Source organism: Lepidothrix coronata, unplaced genomic scaffold (assembly GCF_001604755.1).
Source record: "Lepidothrix coronata isolate B3197 unplaced genomic scaffold, Lepidothrix_coronata-1.0 Scaffold71, whole genome shotgun sequence".
Classification (NCBI taxonomy): domain Eukaryota; kingdom Metazoa; phylum Chordata; class Aves; order Passeriformes; family Pipridae; genus Lepidothrix; species Lepidothrix coronata.
The window spans coordinates 542,006-560,337 of record NW_016690251.1 but is presented as its reverse complement, the minus strand read 5'-3'; the positions used below and the strand labels follow the sequence as shown (position 1 = coordinate 560,337).

The following is an 18,332-nucleotide window of genomic DNA, read 5'->3' as shown; positions in this document are numbered from 1 at the left end:
GGGACTTATTACAAGAAGAGGAGAGAGATTCTCCATCTGATCAGCCCAAAATGAAGGACAAGACTCCTACTGAAAAGATACACCTGTGACACAGGGGAATGGTACACGGTTTCACTACAGTTTCCAGGAGAGCAGAGAAGACTCACAGATCTGAGCAGCTCATTCACAGGAAGCACACTACCTTTCTTCTTATGAGAGCTCATGAAAGTTTTGGTTTTCTGGTTTCCACAGAAATACCACTTTAACAGGCCTCCAAGCTCTTGCTCATCATTGAGCAGAGAGGGAACTAAAAGACACACAATCCTTAGAACTTATGGTAAGGAGAAGATTCACATTGCTCAGTGCTGTTTTCATCAGTAATCAGACACCTTTCTCTTAACAGTGATGTGAAAGCCAACCACACTAAGGGATTTTTTGTGTGTTTGACTTTCTTAAATATTTTTTATCAGAAAAATCTATTAAATTTGCTCCACTGTGTGCATTTGCTTTTAAAAGTATTAACCATTATTCAGTCATCACGCTTTCCTCTCCTCCTCTCTCATTTAGAAAATATGCACTGCACTCAACAACACAAAAAATTATCTATTTCACTTTGGCTTCTTTCTACATTTTTTTTATTTCAGCTTCTAAGAAAGACTCTGTGCATGTCAACTGGTCTTTGCTGTTCCAGAAAGTAAAAGTTCATTTAACTTGTAAAATTTGAAAATTAATCTATTAAAGTAGTTGCTTCTTTTAAGCTTCTTTTCCCTTGAAGGCATTTTTAGACTAGTTTACCAATTAAAAAACCAAAAGTATGTAATTATGGAATCAATGGCATTTGTGTTGAAAGGATTACATTTTTTCTTCCAAAAAAAGGCCATCAGTTAGGGAACAGTAAACATTTGGACAGTATTCACTAACATGCAGTAAAGCACAAGACAAGATGAAGTACCAGAATATCTGTTTTCTCTTATTTATTAAACACTTCAGTTCTGCACTGTTTATCGTCTTACATAAGCAGGCTTTTTCCCAGCTGTTAAAGCCAAAAATCAGAAACTTTGCCTTTGACAAAACCATAAGTGAAATCAAATTTCAGAGTATTCTAAGATCAAAAAATACCATCTGCAAAAAAACACACATCGAACCATTTGACAAAAACAACTACAGGATCATACTCTCCCCTACAAAGGTATAAAATTATTTTTATGAAAATGCTTTCTTTGCAGATGAATGGAAACGTAACTCCACAAAGATACAATAGAACACATGACAAAACTCAGGACTGAAGAAGCAGATCACATTTACTGTTGCAAAATTGTTGAAGAACAACAATGAACAAAATTTTAAAGTAGTTACACCTCCTTAAGGTTCTCTTCCTCAAGTATAATGACTTTTGTTAAGTGCCTGTACATGTGACACAGCAGCACAACCAAAAGCAAAAGCAACCTTTGAGACTATTCCCAGATAACAATACATTCTGTGGCTCAATAAATCATTATAATTTAGTTTTGCTGGCAAACAAAAACTTAATCTGATTCTATGATTAAAATATATTCCTACCTCAGGATCATCATCATCAAAATCATGGTAAGTGGAATGATCAGGATTATTCATTTTATCCAAAAGTTCAATGGCAAGACTTCGATTTAATGGTTGAGTAACAAAGGGATGCTGAAAGACAGAAGGAAACACACAGATTAAAATTCCAGCCACTCATATCAAGCATTACAATATATATTATATATATATAATAATATAAGTTATAATTTTATAATTTAAAAAAAATCCCATACATAAATTTATACCTGTAGCAATTTTTCAGCTGTAGGTCTCTTTTTAGGATTTTTTGTAAGTGCCATTTTCACAAAATGATGGAAACTATTGGACCTGTAAAATGAAGTGCTAAACATTAAAATCAATTGCCCAGTAAAGTACATTAATTATCTACTGAAACAGAAAAGTACTTACCATTTCATTTTGTCCTTTAATTTAGGAGGCTGGAAGTTGCTTTTCGTCATTAGAAAAAGTGCTCTGAAAAAGAAAACAACAGTATTTCTGTGGTTACATTGCAATATATATGAGATTACCTAGGTAGCCTCATCTCCTCAGATAGTAAGATTGACAGGGAGATAGACAATAGATTAGCAAAGGCATATAGTGCTTTTGGAAAACTCCATAAAAGCTTGGCGTAATAAACACTTGAAGAAAAGTACCAAGATCAGTGTTTACAAAGCCATAGTGTTGTCTACTATCCTGTATGGTTCCCAATCATGGGTCATCTACCGCCACCACCTGCGACTCCTAGAACGTTTCCATCAACGCTGTCTCCGAACAATCCTAAACATCCACTGGTCAGATTATGTGACTAAAACGTCTGTTCTAGAACAAGCAGAAGTTACAAGTATTGAGGCCATGTTACTGAGAACACAGCTGGGCTGGGCAGGGCAGGGCACGTGTCAAGGATGAAGGACCACCACTTCCCTAAGATCCTGCTTTATGGTGAACTTGCCACCAGCTGCCACATGAGAGGAGCCCCGAAGAGAAGATACAAGGACTCCCTGAAACAACATCTCAGCCTTGGCCATATTGATCATCATAACTGGTCTACTCTGGCCTCCAATCGAGAGGTCTGGAGACACACCATCTATAACACTGCTGTTTCCTTTGAGAAAGCACGCAGGATCACCTTTGAGGAGAAAAGACAACGCAGAAAGAATCGTGTCTTGCAGAATACACCATCTAAGGAATCTTTCTGCTGCCTTTTGCAATTGGATATGTCTATCTCGTATTGGCCTCATAAGCCACCAGCGTGCTTGTAACAAACATGGATAGAGCCTTCCTAAATCTTCATTCGCGAAGCCTGGCCATGATGGTGATGATGATGAGATGAATTATTAAATATGTTATTTAGTTGGCAGTAAGAAGTCCCATCAGTTTAAGAGATGCAACCAGGACAACATTACACATTTATGCACCAAAAAGAGTTGTTAGAATCTCTATCCTGTTCATTCAGAACACTTACAGCTCAAGGCCCTTGCAGCACACCCAAACACCACAAACCCCCTCACCAAATAGATTATTTAACAAGCTGTATTTACTCACCAAGATATAACCCCTTACTAACCTCATCGGATGTAGGTCAAACATTGGAGGTTGAAGTTCAGCAAGCTCTATAGCAGTTATTCCAACTGCCCACAGATCACAGAGTTGGTTATAGCCACCTTTTCTTTCTACTGCAGCAACTTCTGGTGCCATCCTAAACGATAAAAGATTTTTACATAAACTTCTCTCCATAAATCAAACATGCTTCTGTACAGAGTAGTACTCTCTTCCCTAAAGCTCTCAATCCGTAAGTTCACAGCATATACATGAGTTCATTTATACAGATACACTTAAGTGTGTGTGTAAAAACGTAATGTATACGTGAAGTTTTCCTCAATCATCTTCAAGTAACTAATAGGCAGTTTCTAAAATGGTCATTTAGGAGTAAGTGGATGAAATCAATTTGTCTCAGGACTTTTTTGCAGGCACACAACAAAACATTACTCAACAACCAAAGAGTCTAAAGTATAATTATTCAACTACAATAATATCAAAATAATATCCAAATTCACACATGGCCCCAGAAAGTGATCAACTGGCTTCAAAGAGAAGAATTCTAACAAAAGAAAAACTAATAAAATGTCAGCTTTCCTGTATCCCGAATGCATGAAACCTGAAGACTCACTGTCACCTCTGTACAGAGCACTCCTTGCTTGTAAAGTCTGTCTCACTCGTGTCAGGTCACCTCATTTAAGTTAACAAAGTGGTTTCACATTCTGAGGTGGCAAAAATTAACAAACATAACCAGCACATAAATAGGGATACCTAAAGGAAATGATTCACTAGGTATTGTCACATGTTTTGAACAGCCAATGTGAATTACGAATTCGATTGTCCTACATAGTTCTATCAGATGGCTAACATGTTAGTATTTTTTTACCTTTGAACTTTATCAGTCTAGATCACCTGAAAAGTAGCAGTAAATCTGGAGACATAACTCAATACATGTATGACATGTGAATGTCACTTAGCAAGTACTCCAGTAAATCAGCAAGCAGCATCTCAAATGATGCATTATTCAAATACAGGCGTCCTGTGGCCACAGCACCAAGCCTGAGAGTTCAAGAAGTGTTTGACAATGCTCTCAGGCACACGGTGTGACTCTTGGGGATGCCCTGTGCATCTGTGTGGGTCCCTTTCCAACTCAGCATATTCTGCGTTTCTGTGATCCTTATCTGTAGATCTGAAAACATCAGCAGGTTTGGTGGCAGAACTTTTAGTTTGCATAGCTAAACTGTATTTAGATAAATTTCTTCCAGAGGTCATTAAAGGTACCAATCACTCTAAATCAAAAAGGAGAGAGTTACCAAGGTAGAGGGGGAACATGGGTTAAACATGGCAAATAGGACGGTTACTAGCACTAAAGACAGTGCACAGCAGTCCACGTGTCCTGACACCTCTAACGATCACTAAACCCCTCACAATATTCTGTTTGTAGCTAAATTTTCTTCTCCACAATCTCAAAAATTTTGCTTTGCTTCTGCTCTCAAATCTCTGAGAAGCTTGGCAAAACAACGGATGCTTTTCATCAGCATTTAATCCATGTAATGCTTTCAAAGTTATTATTTAAGGTTGTTTGAGAAGCCTGGCACAATTTGAAAGTTACAGTCTCTCATCCAGATACCTTGGGAAAGAGTCACAAACCAAATCACACAATCGTGACTGATGGGTGTTCGTGTCATTCTGAAAGGGAAGTGAAGCCTTGGCGTGACTTACATTGCAGAAGAATGCTAGAAATACTATGCTTGATTATTTCAAGTCAATACTTGAATGCAGCATTTTTTCATTATGTACATTTTTGTCTTGTAGCTACTATGCTGTCAGACTACAGAATTTTTAATGTCTGTCTGGGAAATGTACAACAAAAGTGCTGTTTTAGAGTGAAGAATGTGTCTCATTTACTTCAATGTGAAAGGGAAAAACCACTTCCAGTGTGAAGAGGATAAAATGAAAGGCTAAACTTCAGGTAAGATAAATTATACAAACTAGTTTAATGTGGGAAGAATAAAGATGCAGTACAGATAAACAGAAATGTATCACAGAATTCAATCAGTTTAAGCAAATAAGGGGAAAAATGGCTCAGAGGAACAGTTCAAAAGTGGCAAAAGAATCTGTTGATTTGTGCAGACAAACAAATGAAGCTCATTATCAACTGAAAAGTTGCAGAAAAGCTGTATCTAGGCTGGAGGGAAAGAAACATAAAACATCAAAATGGAAAATCAGGAAAAAAACATTTAAGATCAAAGTTAAAAACAAAATTGTGGATAGTTTTTAAGTTTTACTAAATTAAGATAAATTGGTCAGTGATGAGGGCAGTACACAGCCTTTTAGTTTTTCAGAGCATTAAAGCATTTTCTCTGATACTCAGCTAATTCAGGATTTGGCATAAGTAACACAGAAAGTCTGACATAACCTTTAGTGACCAGTCTACCCAGGAAGTGTCAGAGCATGCTTTTCAACACTATTATATTTGTTACTGTTATATTAATGGCCAAGTAAAACACAGTTACCAATACGGGGTGCCAATGAATGATTTCCTTTTGGCAATTGTAGCCGTTATCTGTGCAGATACTCCAAAATCAGCTATTAAAAAAAGGCAAAAACAAAATGACAATTAACAACTGATTCGATATAATTAATTGATAATGAACACAAGTTTGGCTTCTCCATGGTAAGAGGTTATTAAGTATACTGGAAATATTTAACAAAAAATAAATAACAAAAGCAAATAATGGAAACTTGGTATATCTCAGATACCATCAGTCAGCTCCCCTCAGTCACTTGCCAAACGTGCACACAAACACGTCCCTCATCCACACACGGAAGAACAGGCTAACACAAAAGATCTAACAGTTACAGGAAGTTTTTTAATATGATAAAATATATGGGGTTTTTTTTGTTATCCAAGAGATTCTTTCAGATAACCTTTCAAGGTACACTTCATATTTAAGCACTCTTAAATGGGACATTTTATTAAAACCTTATAAACCCCTGTGATTTGAATTTTATCTCCCCCTTACAGTATCAGAAGGTCTTTTTTACCTCACTGTTCCAAAACAACTCACATTAATCTTCAGATGCTAACTGGATGGTATAGTTAGATATTATCAGCAAGATAAAAAGAATTCTGATACTCACTAATTCCTTACATGAACCATCACTTCATTAAACAAAATAGAGCATACTGCTTCCCAGAGCACATAAAAATATTAATAGCACTAAGTTGTATTTACTCACCTAATTTTACATGTCCGTTATCCGTTAAAAGAATGTTTGCTCCCTTTAAAAAGAAGTAAGTATACTTAAATTAAAACATGCAGATTCCTCCAATACCATATTACAAAAAATTATGTGAGATCTTATGGCAAACTAGGGCCAAAGACAAAGCAAGGACTGTGTTCAATAAGTCTGCAGTCTTACCAAGGAAATGTTTGTAAAATTAGCAAGTTACCATTCTGTTATATAAAAAATACCCCTTGGATATACAGGGCTTTTCATTACTTTTTCATTTAGCCTATGGTACTACAGAGTTTTGTATTGCACACAAAAGCTCTCTCAAAAGACACAGTACGATGATTTGCCTATGCTGATTAATTCTTACTTTTTTCTATTTACAGTGACTGAAAGGAAATGGGAACTCTAAAGGTCAAAGCGGAAACAATTTGATTTTCTTTTCATAAGTAGGAGCTGGTTTTGTCTTGTTTGAGAGCTATGCTTATAATTATAGCCTTAAGGACCTGCCTCGATATTCAAGTGCTTAGCAATCCTTAAGTGCTTTCCATCCTTATGCAACAGAGATTCTGTTTAGTGCTAGATTTGAAGAGTTCATTTTTGTGTGGCTGTATGTACCACTCACTTCAGCTCAATAACCAAAATTATCCCAAAGTGGAGGTTTGTACCATAAAATTACAAGATAAAAGGACCAAGAATAAACCCGATTTGAAGATTGAAACCAGGTACAGGTTGAGTTGAGTGAAGGCTAGAGCTGGCTAAACACAGCTCCAAATGTCAGCACTGCCCATCAACTAGATGGAAAGGCAGCAGAGATGAACCTCCAAAAATATGTTTTTACAGATTATGGCTTTTCACAGAGAAGGAAAAGTCAGGCCTGCAGTGAAATGCAACTAACTTGGCACATGTTGCACAAGTACAGTTAATGAGCCTTATTAGATGGAGCTCGGTAAACAGTGTGACAGCCCAGTTTACATGCTCTTGACCTTGTTAACCTTTCGAGACCAACAGAACAGGTACTCTAAATATGTAACTTAGCTACTGAGGGAAGCAAACACAATTCAGCAGTCAGGCGATCTGCAGATGAAGACAGTACTTTTCCATGCTCACGAGAATAGCTTTTTTTAAAAGAAATAACTCTCAACCTAAGCACTCTAAGCATTTATTATCAGCACAGTTCTGCTTAGAAAAGTATCTGTGCACTGTATACTTACAAGCATAATTTTGCATTCTATAAAGTATAATGGAAAATATTTAATTTTGGTGTTCAAAGTAATCTTTCATTCAGAAATTATTTTTATGATTGCTCAAACCCCAAATACTCTTCTGCAGCCAATGAGAACAATTTGGAATCAGGCTGCATGACGGCAATCTCAGTTGAAGCTGCTATATACATTGCATTCCTAGTCTGGAAAAAAACAAACCAAAACCAACAAAACCAACAGCATGAAACACAAAGGAATATGATAATTTAATGTCAGATTTCCAGGAGGAAACTTGCCAGGTTTAAGCTGCAGTCTGAGCAAGGAAGAGTTTGGAAAGACTAGGCAGTAAAACTCCTGAACAAAAAGTCAACAGGAAGCACCAGAAGGAAACTATAACAGAGTGTAAAAGTCTGAACAAGCTGCTTTTGATATAGCTTTGCTGAGGTGAAGATTTAAATAAGTCAGTGCTAATAGCCTGATTTGCAGCACCTTCTCTATTTTTAACATGCGAGGGAGGGGACAGGAGCAGCCTCCAAGAACCAGGCGTAACAGTAGCCACTGCCCTGCAATCTGCTCACCAAGAAAAGAAACAAGAAGCCAAAACAACAGCTCTGCTCACTAGCTGGTTCAAAAAGAAGGGTATGTTGAGCTTCTTGGAAAAGCTACGGGAAAGCGCAAACCTTTCTTTTGCACAGAGTACACCCTTACAGCCACCTGAACATACTGCTCTGCACACCAGTTGATGTCTAAATTTTACAGCACTGGTCTAAATAAACAGTAAGTGTGGCTCCAATGAAAAGAACAAACTGTTTCCATGCACGCATTTTAAAGAAAGTTTTTTCCCCCCCTCCCTTGGGAAAAAACCCTACATATTCAAAAGTACACACAAAATTGATACATAACAGTAAAGACCACTGGAGGTGACGTAGCCTATTTAAAAGCACAAAAATTCCTTTCAGTTTTTACTTACCTTTATATCTCTGTGCATTTTTCCTTTACTGTGAAGGTAATACAGTCCCTGCATAAAATATTTAGATAATAATTTAGTCCAACATTTTTCATTTTATATACACCTCTCACTTAATTACCAGATATATTTAGGATCCAATTCAATCATCTAAATGACTCACTGACTGAAGAACATTTTTATATTTCAATGTATCCTGCTGCAAATTTGCAAATTCAAAATATGTAGTAGCATATTCTTTAAAGAATCTTTAAAGAAAGATATTTAAATATTAGATATTAGATATTTATCTAGTATCTAAAATGCAGGATAGTTGGAAGTAATAACCAGTCACCGCATCTGTTGGAAGAAGAGTATTCCCCAACCAAGTTTTCCTCTGGACATGGTAACTGTCACCTTTTCAGACCAAGCCAATTACTGTTAAACTGCCTAACACACTTCTATTCAGCAGTCAGATCACAGGATAACTGAAGTTCTCTCCTATACCATTACACACTTCAATTAAGCCTAGAAACATGCCAGCAGGCAGTGCTTTGGGTCTAATACTGGAGTTCAACTCTATTTCATGGATTTCCGCAGAAGCATTAGGCTGTCTTTCTGGGTCTCATGACAGTACCAAAACATTTTAAGACTCAACACAAGTTAGAAACTAAGTTTAAATTTTGGAAAAATGCTATAAAACCGAATCCCTGCAGGACAAATCATAGACCATGTCACTTTTGACACTCCAGGCTTATCTCTAAAATTCTCTTCCAGGGGTAAACCAACACATAAACATCTTCCTCGCTCTGTGACCATGAACCTCCATAAGGCTCTACGTTCACAAGAGATCTCTATGTCAAGACAAATTTTTTTTGCCAGTTCATGCAAGACACCATGGAGTTGACTGCAAAAATAAATTAGGATTGTTTTCAATTATTAGCATTTTCACAGACAGTCAAAATATAACAACAGGAAAAATGAGGAAACACGTGACTTGGCTCTGGAGATTTCAAGTGAACAACATTGTACAGACAGACAACAGTACCCCCGAAGATACAGTTTTTGGAGAAATTTTTGGCAGTTCATTATGCAATGTAGCTGATGTGCTAATCAGTTATGAAATTCAATTCCTTAAACTAAAAAAGCAAAAAGCTCCACTCACAGATGCTTTAACCTGTTTCTCTGGGAGACATGACTAGCAATACCCAGTTGGTTCAATGGTTTTTAGAAGTCCTCACTGCAGGCATGCACACAGACCCAAAAATTGCACTTGATTTGCTTTTTGCACAAAGTGTAATTCATCAAATCATCTACCAGACCATTGTAACAACTGGCGTTAGCTAGAAGAGTCAAATGTACACTCCTTAAATCTCTGGAGGCTACTGGAAGTCCATCAAACTCACACACTTTTACTACTGCCTTGAAAGAATTTGAGGTCACTGTTTTCAAAACTGAATGCCTGAAGACAGGTACTTTAAAGGTCATATTTAAAAGACATGTATTTTCAAAACCGATCTCACTGATTCCAACCAAAATTGATAGCGAGTGTTTTTTGAAAATGGAGGATTCAATTGGCTTCTAAATGTGAAGACTGTATGGTAACTTTAGGCATCCAAATGAAACTCTGGATTCATAGAAACTGGTGACAAAATTAATGTTGGACAAATTACTTTTATTTTATAGGAAAAGTGATGTTGCATTATAAAATACAACAAGATATCAGAAACTATACACATTATATTTGGTCAGAGTACTAGAAGCACGTATTTACAGACAAATTAAAATATACAAAAATGGGTCCAGAAATAACACTTAAATACATACAAAACAGCAAGTTTCTTTCTCACAGACAATTTATCCATATTGATCAAGATATCTTCCCCCACAATAAATGCTTTCATAAATTCCATTCTAGACTACCAAAACACTCCTCCATACGCTGAGAAGATTACAGATTTGATTGATGGACTATCTGGTGGATAAGAAATTGGTTAGATGATTGTATCCAGAGTAGTAGTCAACACCATGAAGTCCAGATGGAGATGAGTGACAAGTGGTGTCCCTTGGGAGTCCTTACTAGATTGTTTAATATTCTCCCCCTCTACTCTGCTCTGGTAAGACCTCATCTGGAATGCTGCATCCAGCTCTGGAGTCCTCACCATGGGAAAGACATGGACCTGTGAGAGAGAGTCCAGAGGAGGGCCACAAAAATGATCAGAGGGTTGGAGCACCTGTCCTGTGAGGAAAGGCTGAAAGACTTGGGGTTAATCAGTCTGGAGAAGAGAAGGCTCCAGAGAGACCTTATTGTGGTCTTTCATTTCCTAATGGGCTCTTTAAGAAAGACGGGGACCAACTTTTTAGTAGGGCCTCCTGGAATAAGACAGACAGTAATGGTTTTGAACTAAAAGAGGGTAGATTCAGACTAAATATAAGGAAGAATTCTTTTATAATGAGGGTGGAGAACCATTGGAACAGGTTGCACAGAGAGGGGGTAGATGCCCCATCCCTGGAAACATCCAAGATAGGGCTGTACAGGGCTCTGAGCAACCTGATCTAGTTGAAGATGTCCCTGCTCATTGCAGAGGGATCTTTAAAGGTTCCTTCCAACCCAAACCATTCTACAACTCTATAAGAACAAAGGGTTTAAAGGTTCAAAAACCTTCACACTCTCAGATGCCACATAAGCCTTCATTGTAAGAGAAAAAAAGACATGTCCCGTAAGTCAGAAGTCAGCAATCTCTAGCACAGGATAGGGAGATGGTAAGTGGCAACCAAGGGAGATAGCCCAGGAGCAGAGCTATCGTGAAAGAGTGTTTGAGAAAGGCAGCAGCTCTCAACTGATGGCATTCAACAAGTTGTGTTCACTAGAAGAACTACTCTCTCACACGGAAGCAAGACACCCATCAAAAAAGCACTTCCTGATTAAGTTTTACAGGTGTACTGAACCTGTAATTTAAGAAAGAAAAACGAAAGCTAGCAAATCCACAGGGAGAGGATAGTGACCTTAACTTGAACATCTCAAGTACGTAGGCAATTTTTTCTTATTAGCACAGATTAACTATTAGATATGCAAACTGAGTGCTTAAATTTTCCTCCAAACCTACAATAACTAATTTATATTGCAAATATGAATTAAGAAAATATGCTGCTTCTCTGCTTTTTGAAACAAACATAAAATAAATAGCAAAACGATGACAAGAGTTTTCTTCAAATGATCCAGGCAATTTGAGGTTATAAACTATAATATGGGACCTCCTCAAAAGTCTGAGAAAAATGCTATGTCATCCAATTACCTTATTTCCATGGCATCACATGTTATCTGTAGCTTTTACTTTTAACCCTTAATACTTTTACATTAAAAATCAAAAACAAGAACACACTACCTGTAGTGTTTCTCTGCTAACATAGGCAATTTGCTGTTCTGACAGTGGTCCAGTCACTGAAATGAAAGGGAAAAAAAAATAAATCTCAAAATTAGGTAAGATACTGCCCATTCCCAATTCATACCTCAATTACTTCCATTCACAGTGATAGGATCTTACACTGCAAACCTCTAAGTAAATGTGCTTAGTTTTTACTCCAGACCAACCATCCCAAAGACCACTAAACACTTTTTAAACTCAAAAACGTCCACTCCCATTGGAATAGAAAGTACTAATTCCTTCCATATATAAATCTCATCATAATTACAAGGAAAAAGAAACAGAAGCAATGATTTAAGCACAACTCTTTTCCCTGCACAAACCCATTGTGTCCTTCTGTGGAAGGTTGGACTTCCAACTCAGTGACTCAGATCTGCGGCAAACTTTGTTCAGTTCCCTTTGAGCCCTGAGTAGTTCTCTGTACATTTGTGACCTGCTCTCTCCTTCCATCCTCCTCACTGCCACACAACCTGCTCTCTCCAGCTTCTCAACCCTTTTCTGAAATGAGCTATCAGCACTGTTGCTCCTGGGCCTGCCACACCAAGCACCTTCCCAAACTCTCCCTGTGAGCAGTTTTTCAGCAGTTTCCCAAGGGGGGGAAGGAGGAGTCTTCCTCTCCCTCCAGGGTCCAACTTCATTCAAGTCTCTTAAAGGAAAACAAATTCTCAATAAATAAGCAAACTGAACAGAGAACAACAAGCAAGTAACGGTCTGTTATTTGCCCCTAGTCACTGGACTTTGATCCTGAAATTAAAGGGGTTTAAGACCAGGAAATACAGTCCCCACTGTAAGCTTCTCACGTTTTGCAGAGAAAACAGAGAAGTTGGATGGAATTTCTCAAAGGACGCTGAAGGAGTAAGGAGTTAAGAATGAATCTAGATTGAAGAATCTAACTGCTAAGCTTCTACAAAACCATAACATTAGTATCATGCAACACATATCTTCAAAACAAGTCTAAATCTAACTTCCCTTTCCTGAATGAAAAGCTCCAAATCCACACAAAACTATATACATTGGCACCCAGTGTACATATATCTAGGCATCTATGTTTATCCTGAGAAATTAAATTCTGATTACCTTAAATGACATAAGATTACAGAGGCCTATAGTTCATTTGGAATAAGAGTCTCTAGAACATAATAAAGATCAGAAAAGAACCTTCCATTCTAACTATCAGCAGAGAAGCCGGAAATCAGCTGCAAGGGAAACCAGTCCTGTATGGCATCTGTTCAGGCATTTATGTGGCATGAGCTCATTTCCTACTCTACAGGTGTTCCACATAACAAAGTCTATTAAACATGACATTTTCCCAAAATTAGCAAAGATGTAAAGGCTCAACAAGGTCACATTCAAATGACTATGCCATGAGCATGGTGTGAACTTGTGAATTGGTGCTTGTTTTAGTTGCACCCAAGTTATATGTAAAGACCTCTTTGAGCACAAGGGAAGATTCTCACATGTAAAATCCTCACAATTTCTCTCTGAAAAACATCACTTGGGAACTACAAAGCCACAGCACACTTCTTTCCCATGCAAGTCTTAATTCCAGGGCAACAAAATCCCTCAAAACTGATGGTCTCCTGAAAACTAGCAATCAATTTACTAATCTCTCCATTATCAAATACATTCACACACAGTCCTTGTTTCTTTGACCACTCACTGCAGCCAAGCCCAAAGCAAATATATAGGCCACCTTTGCTTTTCACGTGTCACAAAGCCAGCATAAAAAAAAAGGTAATAAAAAAGACCCTGGTGGAACTACTGTTGTACAAACATAGAGATGATCACTGTTTACAAAGGACACGAGCATCCATGGTAATCAATCCACTTACCTAGGTTTCTGTAGGCAGTGGTATAGACTATACTAAAACAAAGTTCAAAAGCTCAGAAACAAAATGGCTATGAAGTAAGACAGCAGTATTTTTTTATTTTTACAATGTAGTATTGTCTAATTTTACAGTCTTTAAAAAGTAGTGATGGGTATATGAGCTACTGAAGGACGAAAATAGCTTCCGCTGCTAGAAAAAAACCCACCATAGCTGTAATTTTGTTTACGAAAACCAAGCCTAACCAATTAAGCAAAAACATAAGCTAAAACTGACCTTCAATGAATTATTATGGATACTAATTTTAGTATTCCTCCTCTCTAATTCCAAAACACTGTAATCACTTCAAATTTTGAAAGTAAGATTTACTTATTTAAGGAATTAGTCTTTCATACCATGATAAATATCCTGTAGAGAGCCACCTCCACAGAACTCCATGCAAATCCATAGCTTGTCTCGTCTAAAAAGTGAATAAAACCATTCATTAGTTGTCAGATCTGAGAACAGCACCTGTAAAGGAAAAGTCAGAGGACTATAACGTTGTAAAACACAACATAACAAGCTCTGTATTATGAAAAGTACAAGTCAAATAATGAGTATGATTTAATCTTTATGTGATACTTCACTGTACAAACAGAAACTAATAAAATATTCAAAAATATTCTACTTTAATGAAATAATAAAAACAGTATTAGTGAAACATTCACACTAATTTTTTGTTGAAATACTTTTTTTTGAGAGTAGAAAGGAAACAGATGCAGGTTCTTATTTCTTCCTCATTTTCACTTTCCACTTTTTTCAGAGCATAGGAGTTAACACAAACAAACAAGAAACAAATGCAAAACGAAACGCCCTAGGGGTATCTCTCAACTTCTTCCACAACAAATTAAGTGAAAATAGTGCTTTAGTCAATGCTAGGCAGAATGGAGTCCATGCTGTGGATAAGTGCCTGCTCAGATGAAGTCTTTTCCTTCAAAAATACCTATGGGTCAGAGCAAAGTTATTTAGTTGTTCTTCCCTTACTAAGGGAGTCAATTCAGTTTGAGTCACTATACCTCCAACAAAAGGTGCTTTCCAAGAACAGACTGCAGGCTGACAAATTCAGAGGTCTCTTCTCTTACGGTCAGTAATTCTATTTTCACTTAGTAATTTTCACTGGTAAGATGTGTGGTCACAAAACAGCATTTTGGAAAGCAGAAAATCTGGGACTTAGCTAGTCATTCCTGGCCATCAAAATACTCAGAGGGGGAAAAAAAAAAAATCACATACAACCACCTTAGAGCAGTCTGTAAAACAGGACAATCAAAGGAACGGTTGATGGTTGTTTTGCAGCTTCCTTATAAACCCTGGTCTTGAGTTTCCTGCATTCATAAGGCTCTGTTAGAACAGCTGAGACATTTGTGGAAGTGTTTTGCAAAGCAGTGATGTAAAGTGCTGAGCTTATCTCCTGAGCTGCAAATTTTAAGAATTTCTCACCAGCAGGTAACAGCTAGAATAGCTGCTGTTCCAAGGAAGAACTGTCTTTCTTGGATATTCTCCCCATTCACATCTATAGTCTACACAGCCCTCAAAGCTACACCCCATCTGCTTCCTCTATGGGTGAGAAAGGTACTATGCAAACATTACAGAAGTTTTAAGCAGTAGAGTTCCCTGGCTGTTAACTGCTTACATTTCTAGGGGTTAATTAAAGCATTGCTTGAAATAATATTAAGGCTTTCCACTGAAATAACTGATGAAAGACGCAGAAGCAATGTGACTACCTGTGAAAGAAAACAGAATTAGCAGGGGAACGTGAGAAAGAAGCACTGAAAAGACATACACCTCCAAGTCCCTCATTTGCTTCCCACAATGATGCAGGACTCAAACAGGGATACTTTTGGGGGCACTGAGTTCATGAAAGCCACTCTTTCCCATGTGTGGCTGCATCCTGTTTGATGCCAACAGCAGCAGCAGTGTGGAAGTGGGAAGAAGCCAGAACAATCTCAGCAGCCTTGGGACAGCAGCAGAGCACCCACAAAGTAAGAGACATGAAGCAGATAAGTGCGGTAAATTCACACTTTTGCTTACTGGGCATTAACTTCCCAGTGTGCAAAAGCCCTACAGAAAAGAAAAAAAAGAACGTAAGAGGATCAGAAGAGACGACTTTATCTCTAATTCACTATCTAGCCTTTTATTACTGTGCCTAAGCACTCTGGGACAGGTGAAGATCATGTAACATCCAACATTAACACTGTACACAGTTGTCTATTTCTGCAGAGCATATGGCAAGAGCAGCAAACAAAACAGACAGGACCACAGTACGGTTTAGTGTCTGCAACTTCACACCTAGGCTAACAGGAACACAGAAATCCGACTGTCTGAAAAATCCTGACATAAACAGAAGAAATCCATGGGGAACAATATGCTGGCAAGTAAAGGATGATAGTACTATTCTATTGTTCTTAGCATTGAAATATGCTTGGAAATCAAAAGGTCAGACACAAGAAGGTCTCTAAGACAGTGATGCAATTGCCCAGACAAAAGAGAAGCACTCTACCAACAAAGAGGAGGGAACCAAGCAAGAGAATAAGAGAGTGACAAAACACACAGGATATTTACCAAAACTTAATTCTGGGTCTACAAAGGTGTATTTTGGTACTCTGAGAAAAGAGGGAAACTTTTTTTTTTAAGGAAAAAACACCCTCACCCTGAATACAGCTCCAGGAGAAGAGGTACCATTTCAATATAAAAACAGTAAAGAAAGTTGAATGCAATAATAACATTCTTTCACAATCTATTTTCACATGAAATTTTAGAAAACCATCAGAAACAGCTTTTCATTAGCTATACTAAGCATTCTGTTCCTACTGTGATCAGTTAAAAGAAGCAGTTGTAAGACAACTGGATACATCTGTCAATGTTTCTACAATGCAAATAATTTCACCTCCAGAAACAAACATAAATGGAACCATCACATTCTGGTCAGAAGTTCATGTGTTAGACAAACAAGACATTCTACTGAAAAAGATTTAAAAGATATTATATACACAGACTCTTCACACTTGTCATACTTCTTAATTTTCCACTTACATATTATAGGTGTCAACTCATTTGCAAGGAAACACGACTACGTGATCACTGAATGATTTTGCTAAGAGAAAAATTATTTATAGACATACACTGTAATAAACAGATTTTAAGGTAAATGAAAAAAATATATATATAAAATTGTATAATACTTATTTGGTAAACTGTGTTTTGCCTAAGTCACCTTTTAGACCTGTCCTTTACAAGGAGAGAGGCACACATTTTTAAGTGAGCAAAAGAAACAAACTGTACCTGAGATAGCTGCCAAAATAAGCAACAATGTTCGGATGTTTACAGTCTTTCATCATAATGATTTCCTGCTGCACAACAGCAAAATCTTCTCCTGAAAAGCAGAAGGACGATTGGCCTCGTTATACACACATCTTAACTCAACTTTCAGCACATGTTTATAAAACAAACATTCTGAGTAATTAAGACTATCTGCAATTTTCAAAGATCTATAAATTAGCTGTAAATCAGTATTTACTAGCAATAAGTAACTATATTCTCCTGGGACAGATGGAACTCATGTCTGCTGACACCTGTTATAATATTGGCCATAGCTCTTTCTAAAGTCCTTATTCTCCCTGAGACCCCTCTGTGTGCATCTGCATATGCCCTGCCAATAGCCTGGGTTCTTAAAAACACAACAAAACTTTGCTATTTTTGGCCATATGCCCAATACCCATTAGCTCATCTTCCTGAGCAAAAACACCCAGACTCTAGTAGGCTGCTGCTGCAACTTTTCAGCAGACTCAGCAAGAATGTAAATTTATGGCCTGCGCATAACTTACGCCCAGATAAAACACTGACACAGGTGCAGCATTTACCTGTCTCACTATTCAGTACCATGGCTGTCCTGGTCTTTCTATAAAAGTTTCTTACTGGATGTGTACATTGAGAAAATCATGCATGAAACTGAAAACACAACTGAGACGATTTTATTTTGGTAGTGTTATTTCATATGCAACTTAAAGAAGGCAAGAAAACCATCAAAAGTAAGAGAATGATGGTAACAGATATTTGACAGCCTTCTTAATTTCTAATTTTTTTAAATAAATGCGTGTCATGTGTTCTTTGTAGTTCAGTCTCTTACACTGGGACTCCTCTGAAATTTCTTTAGCCATAAGGGCAAATTAGAGCTAGCCTGGTATGTTATTTTGAAATAAGTTCTTCTGAAGTTTCTTTAGTTAGACACATATAGTAGACAAAATCCAATTCATTTCTACCAGCCTCAAGGCCTTTGTCGGTGGAACAAGCCTGAAGGCCTAAGATAACCATTTAACTCCATGAATAACTTGAGACACCTAAACAAGTTGAAAACACAGGAACATTCAAAGTCGTCTCCTTTTAGCACTCTGTTGTAGTGCACCTGAGCATAACTTAAACTGGAAACTAAAGTGATTGTCTAAAAACCTGAATATAGACACTAAGCTCCTATGTATCGTCACAGTCCAAAAATCAATTCTCAAATATGACTGTTAATAAATTTCAAAATAAAAACAATAAATTCCAACAGAACTGGCCAATCTATGACCTAAGAAAATATGTT

At 37.3% G+C, this 18,332-nt stretch overlaps 1 protein-coding gene across 5 annotated transcripts in view; it reads right to left on the bottom strand.

Moving 5' to 3' along the window:
- MAP4K3 (mitogen-activated protein kinase kinase kinase kinase 3) overlaps positions 1-18,332 on the bottom strand; it is a 76,372-nt gene that overhangs the window by 47,400 nt on the left and 10,640 nt on the right. For all 5 annotated transcript variants that reach the window (XM_017818860.1, XM_017818857.1, XM_017818858.1 and 2 more), the window contains exons 3-12: positions 17,033-17,123; positions 14,110-14,174; positions 11,850-11,905; positions 8,488-8,535; positions 6,319-6,361; positions 5,592-5,664; positions 3,104-3,235; positions 1,948-2,010; positions 1,785-1,866; positions 1,540-1,650 (exon numbers count right to left, since the gene is read on the bottom strand). In XM_017818860.1, the coding sequence (XP_017674349.1) occupies positions 1,540-1,650; positions 1,785-1,866; positions 1,948-2,010; positions 3,104-3,235; positions 5,592-5,664; positions 6,319-6,361; positions 8,488-8,535; positions 11,850-11,905; positions 14,110-14,174; positions 17,033-17,123 (764 nt within the window). The remainder of the gene's footprint in view (positions 1-1,539; positions 1,651-1,784; positions 1,867-1,947; positions 2,011-3,103; positions 3,236-5,591; positions 5,665-6,318; positions 6,362-8,487; positions 8,536-11,849; positions 11,906-14,109; positions 14,175-17,032; positions 17,124-18,332) is intronic.